The sequence below is a fragment of the Brienomyrus brachyistius genome, chromosome 10 (assembly GCF_023856365.1).
Source record: "Brienomyrus brachyistius isolate T26 chromosome 10, BBRACH_0.4, whole genome shotgun sequence".
Classification (NCBI taxonomy): Eukaryota; Metazoa; Chordata; class Actinopteri; order Osteoglossiformes; family Mormyridae; genus Brienomyrus; species Brienomyrus brachyistius.
In genome coordinates, this window is record NC_064542.1 from 13,202,686 (window position 1) to 13,213,837 (window position 11,152).

At 42.5% G+C, this 11,152-nt stretch overlaps 1 protein-coding gene across 1 annotated transcript; it reads right to left on the minus strand.

Annotated features, from left to right (window-relative positions):
* Window positions 1–1,180: 1,180 nt before the first annotated feature.
* Window positions 1,181–10,794, minus strand: foxo4 (forkhead box O4). Its single transcript, XM_049027512.1, has 3 exons — window positions 8,402–10,794; window positions 4,646–6,078; window positions 1,181–3,427 (listed from the first exon to the last, which is right to left on the minus strand). Exons 1-2 carry the CDS (start codon window positions 8,828–8,830, stop codon window positions 4,675–4,677), a joined length of 1,833 nt encoding a protein of 610 aa, XP_048883469.1. The 5' UTR covers window positions 8,831–10,794; the 3' UTR covers window positions 1,181–3,427; window positions 4,646–4,674.
* Between the last annotated feature and the right edge of the window lie 358 nt (window positions 10,795–11,152).

Sequence of the window (11,152 nt, forward strand, 5' to 3'; positions counted from 1 at the left end):
CGGCTAGCTAAAACACTGCCCGTGATGCTGCAAAAAACTAGTTCAAGGCTCTGAAATCCATTCAGCTGATGGGAGCCACTGCAAAGGCCCAGGGTTTCCCTAAGCTAAGCTGCCTCCTGGATTCAACTATAGCGTCATAGTCAAGGTTAGTCTTTTTGAAGACAAAAAGGAAAAAAAAACTGCTAATCACCTTCTCACGACATCATTCCAGCTTAACCACAAATCAGCTCCAATCATAAAGACCTCAGGCTACATCTGGAGGACATCGTTCACGCATCTTTGAGCTAGGTTTTATATGAAAGGTAAATTAGCATTAGCGTTACACAGAACAGCTGTGTTCAACAAAGCAGAAGATAGAAACCTTCCTCTAATGATCAGGTACAAACAATCTTTCTCAAAACAAGGTTAAAAAAATCAGCCAAAAGGAGACAAGCTGTGGCTCGCTCAGACACATCTTTCCAAATGCCTAAGTGCTCATTTAGCAGTTTTAATCCTAAAAAACAAATTACTGTGAACATGTCAACCTGAATAGCCAGTGTCCCATGATGACATCTTTCAAGGGGTATCTGTCCTCTCGCAATTAAAATATTAAAAATATCTTTACAAGGTCAGATCATCATGTCATACATCTCCAAATGAGCTTTAAATTGGATTCAGATCATCATGGGAGCTTGCTAAGAGTTGGAGTGAGAATGTAGCACTGTTTTCTAGGTCTTTTCTTCAGGATAATTTTTTTCTTTCTAATCAGCACAAAATGAAAACTTACAGATGCTATTTGATCGTCACGTTGAAGCTGGATTCTGATTTTACTTTTTCCACCCACCCTGAGGAGTTAATGGTTGTGTTTTTGAGTACAAGTATGTTTTTCTCTGCAGTACAAAATGAGATTTCATACCACAGAGAAGAGAAAACGAGATGGAATTTGTTTACAAAGAAGCACAGTGGCTGTGCCCAGGACACTGCTGTCATGGCAGCCAATCCACAACTGTGGGAATGAACTTAAGAACTACAATTTATACCGCACCATCTACGGTCCCAACATCTACACCCAAAGAGGGTGTAACTGAGGAGTCTAGTGCTCCACAGGTGTGTGAGACCCCGCCCCTCTGCTTTATCAAAATACATGTGCTAATCTTGTACGCCATGAATATTTCTATTGGTTTGGCCTGTCAGAAGCTTCCCTGGGCAGATAACACTCCAGAGGTTACCAGAAGTGGGTATTTTTTTTGTAGTTCCTGGGCCCAAGGGCCACATCTGCCAAAACACCCATCTATATATTTTTTACCCCCACTCTCTTAGCTAATTTGAACTGGTGGAATTTTTTGTTGCCCGCTCATCCTAGGCAATTCTTAAAAGTAAACAAACCCTGGCACATTTGTTCAGAGTTACACGAGAGAAGGCAAAAAAAAAGTACGAAATATTGACCCTCTTAATGCTGATCACTTCTGCCTGCTTCCTCTGCTTCTTTGTTTTGCTTATAGGTGACAGTTACTAAACAAATTCCTTTTGAGAAGCTTATCTGCACTGAAATACTTTTCCTCCCTGACAAAATGAGTATGATAGTTCTTAGTGTTCCTTTGGTTACATAGAAAATCTACATGCATTTCATCTTTTACAAAAATAAAAGAATATATAGAAAATGACCGTTAAAATGATCTCAAATTCTTTCTTCTAATTTAAAACATTTAAAATGTTTGTCTTGCTTAGTAATACATTTATATGTTAATGATACTCAACTAATGTGTCATCTGCGTTGTATATTAAAACTATAATCAAATATATTTTATGTTCTTTTACACTGTTAATTTCTTACAAAAAGTTAGTACACAAAAAAACTCATCAGTGATAGAAAATATTTTCATATTAATCCCCCATTTTAAGAGGAGTGGAAAACTCAGGAGTTGTCCACTTTTAAAAATATATAAAAAGCTTCAAGCATAAAATGGTACCTTTTTGTTTAGTTTTGTTTTAATATATAGGGATTGAATATCACAAAGAATTTTTTTAATTTGTTGAAATGTCTGGTTCTTTTATTTCTATTTTGAATAGATTACTGGAGTTCAGCTCTAGAAGCTTCTTCTTCTAGCAGATGTTCATAAACACATCCTCACCTGTGCAAACATCTAAAGGTTTCTTTCCCGAGAGAGGCATGGCATACTGTATCACAGATCGGAGCGTCAAAGCCAGCCAATCACGGGCTGGCTGACTCTGACAAATCAAATACTGTCCCAGCACACCTCTTCATAACAGTTCTGCAAGTCACATTTTTCTTCATCTCAGTAAACTGTTAACTGTGCACCAAAACTCAGAAGAAAACCATCTAAACACATCAACATGCCACAAACACGCACACCTGCAAAGTCTGGCATGGTAGAGCTGGCCGCCATAGCCAGCACAAGTGTGAAGCCCAAATTAGTCAGCCAAGCTGTCATAAAACTGCAAAATATTGCTAAACCGTCCATCTTTCCCCTCCCCACCCCAAACCCCTTTGAAATCAAAGATTTTTTTTTTTTTAAACTTCCCGTACCACAGAAGTATTGAAATCCCAACCCATGCTGCACTCTGCTACTCAATATCTGCTCCCCAAGCTCCTAGCAGACACCATTTCCAGGTGTCTTCTTCCTCATTGCTGCTACTGCAGGGCACCGGGCTCTGGTGTGAAGGCCGACACAAAACTGCCTGGAACCTCTGAGCCTCGCCACGCTGCATCCCGGACCGGGACTCCAAAACCGCAAAAACTGACAGTGTCCTGGAACTGTACACAGAGGCAGTCTTACTTTTTGGAGGAGTAACTGGCCGTATGTTTTGTTCTCATTCGTTTGTTGATTTTCACTGTATTGTTTGTTTTTCCATCAGAATAAGAGTGAAAGGCAGGTCAAGCATGTCATGATCCATACTCCTATCACTACTACAATAACAAAATAATAAAAGCACCACTGTTGCATGTGCTCCAATGTTATACCATGTTTTTTCCTTCTCTTACCCTTAATCATCTCAGTAAACTGGAAAAGAAAAACACCCGACACTTCAAAAGAACACAAGTAAGGGGAAAAAGCAATCCATTAAAATGATTCATGAGAAGAAAAAAAGTCCTCCTGCTTAGGTCTTCAAAGTCCTCCCTTTTCCGAGAGTAACATATTCCAATTGGCACATGACATGAGGTGAGGTGAGGTCTGATTTAATCCTGCTAATAATAATAATGAAGCATAAGGGAAAAAAAAACTATACAAAATATTATCGTTAAAGAATTTGGCCAAGTCCAAGTACTGTGTCTTGCTTTCAGCCTTGTAAAGACGGTAGAGCTTCCAAGTCAGAGGTACGATGGCAGTATTGGGGTGGGTGGAAGGAGTGGACAGATGAATCCGTTTTAGCGCCCAGCGATCTCTTCCATCATAGGGCCAGGTCACTTTTGATGAGGAGCGCCATCCTGCAAAGGGCATAAATAAAGTAACAGAGACAGAAAAAAGAGAGATCAGCAGAGGAAATTTAAGTAAGAGGCAGGCAGGATCAAATGACAGAGCAGTTTGATACCCTCTTCAGAGACGGTACATCCAAACAGTTGTAAATAAAAATATTTTATTTTCTGCATGTGTTGAAAAGAACTCAGACAATAGGGAATAGAACAAGATTGCCATCGGAGAAGAGAAAAGGCAAAAGACATGAATTACAGGAAAAAGTAGAGGAAGACAAGGAAAATAATTGCTTGCAAGCAACAGAGGTGAAGGGAAAAATTGAAGCACGTGGGAAGGTGGAAGCTGCTGCTTAATGGTTCAGTGACATAGGAGTGGACAAGCAAATCCTCTGTGTGCTGCTCTGCCAATGTCTTTGAAGCCAGATTGTTTAGTCAACTATCATAATAGAACCATGTGGTGCATCGCCATTAAATCTGTTCTGTTTAACATACAGGCACTGGCCAACCAACAAGGATCTGAATAAAATTTTAATTATGCATGCAAATGTTCCAAGGGTCGTGTCACAAATTCTCAAAATTTTAATCTTGTACTGCAGGAACTAGTTAGCGTGCAAAGACAGCTATTTCATGCTAAGACAAGGAAGCAGTCAGCATCCTCACCATTCTCGTACTGCCCTGTGCCTGTACTGCAGCGTTACGTGATTTGCACAATGCAGTTTGCTTTATTTCACTTTTCTTAACATAAAATTATATGAAAGTGCTGCATATACAGAGTGCCTCTGCAAAATGATTTTGAGAGAATTATTAATAACTTAATAATACATAATTGCATACTCAGGCGTAATTACCACCTCAGGCTAGTTTTTTTTTGCTAGGCTTCTTTGAATTTAAGTACATTGTACCATTATAGTACTATTGTGCTATTTATTTCAACAGGATTTTAATAATGACAATAACACACAGAAAAGCAACAAAGACACACTGTTCAGGTAAATTTGATTATCTGCAGAATGGAAATCTTTTACATGTGTAGTACCTGTATTTAGAACAACAGAGTCCTTGCATTTTGGCATTGAGCTTCTCTAATGTAAATGCACAAGTGTCATGACCCGCACATTAGTATGGGTGTTTCACTGCTGGCCATCACCGGAAGTTACCAGAAGCATAGGAAGACTCTGACCAGCTATACAATACCCAAAATGTACTGCATCTAATATTGTTTAATTTTTATACCTGCATCAGCTGCAAGTGCCACTGGAAACTTAGCTGGGCACCCAGTTGTGGGAGGAGCCCTGTGTCGTAGCTGGGCCTGAGTATGCCTGCCCTGGAGTTGGTATGGGGTCGAAGTTGAAGTCGATGCCCTCTCCATCCATGAGGTCGCTGTTGATGATGTAATCCACATCGCAGTCAAGGCTCTCTGTGAACATGTCAATGTCGAGGTCAGTGGGCAGCCGGTCATGGCTTGGCAGAAAGGAGCCCTGGCCCCCAAATGGACCCATTCCCTGGACACCCCTGTTATCACTGTCAAAAGGGGGAGGGCCCTGGGTAAGCTGAAGGGGGTCTTGGCTCATGCTAGGGTGCAGCATGCTTAATGCCAGCTGGGCCTGCTGCTGCTGAGTCATGGCTGCCACTGGGCTCTGCTGGAGGGTTTTCCCCAAGAAGAGCTGGCTGCCTTGAGCGCCAGGCCCCAGGTTTGGCCCCAGGCCCAGCAACCCAGCCCCGCCCTGGCTCGGCATCAGCGGGTCCACCTGGGTCATCATGACGTCGCTTGGCGGTGGCGAGTCAGAAGTCAGCAGAGCCTCCAGACTCGAGGGCACATGCACACCAAAGTGGCCGGCTTGAGTCCCGGGGCTTGGCATTGGGTTGAACAGGGAGTTGCCAAAGTTGGAGGTGGCAGGAGTGGATTTGGAGGGAGGTGCTTGCTGAACAGGCACCTGTGCCCCACCCTGAGGGGAGGCTGCACTGACTTGGGGAGCTTGGGGGGTCTGCAATGACCGGTAGGTACTAAAGCCAGGACTACGGGCTAGCAAGGTGGTGGCAGAGGGCAGTGGGGTGGGTGGTGCTGGGGGTGCTGTGCTGGGGCTGGCCCCACCCTGTTGTGCAGTCATCAATGTTAACCCATCGATCAGGTCCAGCTCCTCCAGGAGGGTCTCTGTGAGGGTGGGGGGCACACTGTTTGAAGAATAGCCCCCCAGCAGTCCATCTTCCGGAAGGTCATCCTCGTCCTCCTTGCCTGGGGCAATGGGTGACAGACGGCCACTCAGCGTGCTGGCATTGGAGCTGCTCCGTGGCCGAAAGCTGGTCCACATATCCGGATCATCCAGGCTGCCACGTGATGAGGGGCTACTGCTGTTTACCCCCCACTTAGGATATGGCTGGGAGGACCCAGGGCTGTCTGCCCCTCCTGGCCCAGTACCCCCTTCGCCTGGCAGGGCTCCACCACCCATTCCAGGACCCCCTGCTGCCCCTGCCTGCTTCTTCGTCTGCTTGGCACGCATGCGACTCTTTAGCAGTTTGCTGTTGTCCATAGAAGCGGCACGCCGGCGGGGGGCCTTCCCAGTCTTGCCCCCCTCGGGGTTCAGCATCCACCATGAGCTCTTTCCAGTCGACTCGTTGTGCACGCGCAGGAACTTGTTGTGGAGGGACAGGTTGTGACGAATGGAGTTCTGTGGTTGGTAAAGGAGGAAGGAGCAAAAAAACAAACATTGTAACTGCTCCACTTGTGGATGCGCACAAAGCCTGACAACGGACAAATGCTTCATTTCCAGGACCAAAACAGGCGATTCATTTTAGAAAGCTGTGAAATACTATGAGATCGACACAGACATTGGGGGTGAAGAGGGTGCTATGCAGAACGGAGAGGTACTCAGTTCGACTGAGAAGTGAAAGGAATGATAAACTCTCAATTTCTGTCCTTATTAATGGATGTCTATCTGACCAATGTTTTAATGTAAGTGGTCCACACTCTCATTCATCACAACCAGAAAGGCAGCTTTAATTTCACTCTCTTATATAGTTATATAGTATAACTTATTATAGTTATATTTTCAGCATTTATAGTTCAGATATGCTTCTTTCAACTGTACTGTGCACTGACCTGTCACAGGAACTGGGTTAGTCCGGATGGATTGACCAAAGAATATCTAAGAACTGTGAACATGGCTTCTCATTAATTCAATGATGCTACTAGTAGGTTTTTCAAATTTAAGATCTCATTTAAGTATCTCTGACAGTGCTCCTTCTCATTAGATTCACATTTCAAGAGGTGTACTCTCAAAATTGACCTTTTGGCAGCTGAACGAAAATACTTGAAAATGTCATATTTGACCCTGGGAGTTTATATTGAAGGAGTTGAGTTGAGATAGTTATATTTTCAGCATGTATAGTTCAGATATGCTTCTTTCAACTGTATAAGTTTCATTCCCATCACTAACTATCTACACAGTCAACCACGCCCCAGAAGTAGGGGGTCCTGTGGAGGATTTCTCACCTGTGACCATTTTCAGATGGCAATATATCAAAGAATAAATGGTTATTTAGAATGAATTTGCATCTTCTTACAGTATCTTCCTCAAATAACAAAAATATAGAAGAATATTGGATGTAGGTGTGGTGGTGACCCCACAGCTTGGGGTCAAAATCCAAAAAAAGTGAACCAAAAACTTTTTGCAGGTCCATAACTTTAAAGTGCTTCCCTTGAGCTTAAGCCAGATTCTGAAAGAGCAGGGGAAAGTATACCAGGAGAGCAATTTTCAGCATGGTTAGAAGCGAAGATATGGTCTCCTGAAAACCCTTACAAATTATATGCGTGATTTGCGAGTGCAAAAAAGGGGCGTGGCACCCAAATTTGAAAGGGCCATAACTGCATCAGAATTTTTCAATAAAACTTGGGGAATGTTCAGTGTTCTCTATAAGGATCAAAATACCAAGTTTTCATCAAAATCAGGAATGATGCCCATGGAGCCCCTGGTTAATTTGGCATGGACTGACCCCTCAGACAATAATGCACATATTGTGAAATTTAAGGTTCCAGAAAAGACTATTTTATTGCAAGTGCAACATGGTCTTCCCATCTCATTATTAAGTGACCAAGCCTAATCCTCACTATCTTCCCCATAATGACCTCATCTGCTAACAAGAGAGTCATTAAAAATTTATAAGTTTGACGTAAATCTGCCATGGAGAAGCTTTGTAGCAAAAAATATTTTCCCAAAAAAGGCGTAATCCATCACACAAAAATACCTGAGAAGCAAAGATTGATTAAATTGCTATGATGTCACAAAACAAGTGTGCAAGGCAGGGACTACAGAAAAGTCACACTACCTGCTCTCCCAATACCATACTTTACAACAGGTCTCATGCAAAGATGCAGCTTCAAATAATGGCTGCAAAAGGACCCAGAACTGTGACTGAGAAGCCTACATCTGAAATACTAGAAGGGAATGATTACTTTACCCTCAAGGGAAGTCCTTCCTTCAGTAAGTATTAAACTGTACAAAATGCAAAGGTAAGGAAAAACTATTACAACAATAGTACTGCTAACAAAAAAGGCATTATTATTATGTTAATGAAGGCAGAGGATCATAATCACCCATACCTCACAGTAATAAAGTGTAAGTATAAAAAGGAAGACAATGAAACCCTAAGTTATTCTAAAAGCTTCACATGCTAGACGTGCCACACAGCAAATAATGTAAAATGAGTGTAATGACAGGGATTACAACACAGATGAGAAAACAACAAAGCAGACAGAATGCAGCAGGTAATGTGACAGCAAATTAACCAAAGGCTTCATCAAAATCCCATGGCTTCAAGATCCAGTGCTGCTCTACCCTTCTTTACTCAAGAAGATTACTTTAGCAGTTAATGTGCCAGCATATTACAAGCAGAAAGATAAAAATAAATAATACATAATTCGGGTTTGCATACTGAAATATGTAGTAAAATTTCCAAATAGTTCAATTACAACACACTAAGCATGCCATTTACCTTCCACCCGGCTGAACTGTTGCTGTCCCCTTTATCTTTGAAGTAGGGCACAGTTTTGACCATCCAGTCATATATTTGTGCCAAAGTGAGGCGTTTCTCAGGTGAGTTCTCAATGGCCTGACTGATTAAGTCTGCATAGGACTGGTTCCCCCAGGCATTTCGCCGGGAGGATCCCTTTCGCGGAGTGGCTCCGCCCACACCACCAGAAGCCCCGCCCTCTGAAACGGCAGTTTTCTCAGGCTCTGATGTGATTGGCGGAGGCTCCTGTTTATCTTCTTCTGCTGGTGGAGTACCAGTAGAGTCCGTACTGTCCGCCCCCTCCTGTTTGACAGTCGAAATATCGGGTCTAGGCAGCGGCCATGTGCAAGACCTCGGTCGGGTCTGAGGAGCAAAGTCCGGGTCTATAGGGGGTGCCTTTTCTTCTTCCATCTTCAACTTCTCTTTGATAATTTTCTTCAGCGAAAGTCAAATATTTCGTTTTACGTTTCCAACAAAACGTTATATATTTATTAACTCAACTTAAAAACCATCCAAAGTAGCGTTCAAAACGCATAAATTATTTTAGCCCTCACAATCACTCGCGATGTCTGTTTGGTAGTGTTTCAAAACATGCTTATAAGCTGGTACATTCCCCTCAGGCGATATCTAGGATAACTGCCATCTGGTAAACGGCCATAGCGCATCGTTCCGTCTTAATTGCAGTTAAAAGTCAAGTCCATTATTCGAACGCCGCGGTCCGGTGCTCTAGATACTAATAATAGGCTAGTGGCGGTCAGAAAAGAATCAAAATAATCTGCACACACCAATATAGCGTCGGGTAATCCTCCGATTGGAGATTAAAAGGACCAAATAATCTCCTTAATAGTACCCAGCTAAAACCTCCAGATTTACCGTCTAAAACGCGCCTGGAACTGGGATTATTTTGTTTATCTAAAAAGAACAAAGGAAATTCGAGGAGGAATGCACATCAAAACATCTGGACATCCCCCAGTAGACCAGACGTAATTAACAGTACGAAAAAACGCTCAGACAGCAGAAAATCCTTTAACTATAATAATGGGTTGCGCATTTCTATTTCTGCAAAAAGACTAACCTACAACATACGTTTCATAAAGGAACTTTACATAAAACACTTAGAGCAATCCCTCAAATATAATCGAATGTATTACATTTGGATAAAATTAACTTTTCAACGTCAAGTTTTTGTGACCGTCGAAATATCAAGTTACATAAAAATAGCTTAAACCCAGTGTTCATGTACTATAGCGCAAATAGTAGTACGACAGAAACACGGACCAGAATAGATGATTATTACATAGGATGTACGCGAACTACGGCCTTCAGTCTTTGCTCCGATGTAAACAAGTTTAGTACATTCCGTAAACAGGGAATACCTCTATCACCTAAAGAAATACGAAAACGATGTTGATTAGAAAATGAAAAGAAATTGCGACGTTCACTTTATCCGGTGTTGTCCAATTAGCCCAGGCGTCTGCCAGTTATGGATTAACTTCAAAAAACTTGTTGAAATAAAAGCCGCTATAATAAAAAGGTATAAAACTGTAGATATCTAAATACAATAAACTAGCTAAGAAATGTAGACATTAGGTACAATGGTTCCCCAGGCGACAATAATTTATTCGGTTCGCTCACCCTACTCCGTCCAATGAAATGTACTGTAATAGCCAGCGAAATTATTTTAAGGAGGCTACATAAACATATATTTAGGAATTGCGAACTAAAAAACTGACATTCACTCAATCGTCCAGTAGCAGCGGTGAAACCAAAACCATCCTGGACAGTTTGTTCATGCCGGTCATAACAGACAAGGAAATAAGCAAATCCTTGTTTGGGTTCGGGACCGCACGCCGCTCTACGCCGCGCGCTGGCGCGTGCCACAGTCTGCCATGTTTCTGGAGACGCGATGGTCACTCGCGCTGGCACAGGTCGCACAGAAGCGCCTTTCTATGCGTTCCTCTAGTCTTCCAAACGTATTTTCAGTCCCATCCAGTGAATATCTCACGCCAGGAGGACACACCACGGCTCTCCGACACTTCTCATTCAGTTCACGGGCTCTCAGGCAAAACTAAAACGCGTCTCTTTCAACATGACAAACTGTTAGCTTGCTAACGTTAGCCGGCGCCAGCTATTTTGGAGTTAATATCCAAGAAGTTGTCAAATGATACTCTCGTATCTCTTCTTTTCGACGACTGTCCTTTTCAGTACTCGGTGTTCTTACACTGCCTGAGTGTACAGCAAAATTCTCATTCCTCTCAGTTTTTTTGTTTTGTTTTGACTCGACGCGAAGACTCCCTTCTGACGTCTGTTTACCACAGCAGAGCGACACGATCTGCGCTTGCGTGCTGTAGAGCGCCGGGAAATGCAGTCATGTGACAAGTGTAAGTGGTCCACATTGGGTTCAGCCAGTTTATACGACTTAAATCACCATTCCGCAATGTTCTCTGGTTGTTTACTAATTCACGTATGCAGACATTTCTGTCTGAAACTAAATTTGGTTGGTCATTTTATTACTTAATACGATTCCTTAATTGCCTTGATGAGCCTTAATCGTCCCCGGAATGTGTAGTATGAGTTACATCAGATTTGTAGACATGTATATGTGTAAAATAAACCATAATAATACTACCTGATTAAACTGCAGTAATTCATGATATTTTAAGCGTCTATGCTGTACGGTGGCATTGTGGCTCAGTGGGTAGACTATTACCATGGCCTCGAATCTCATTGCTG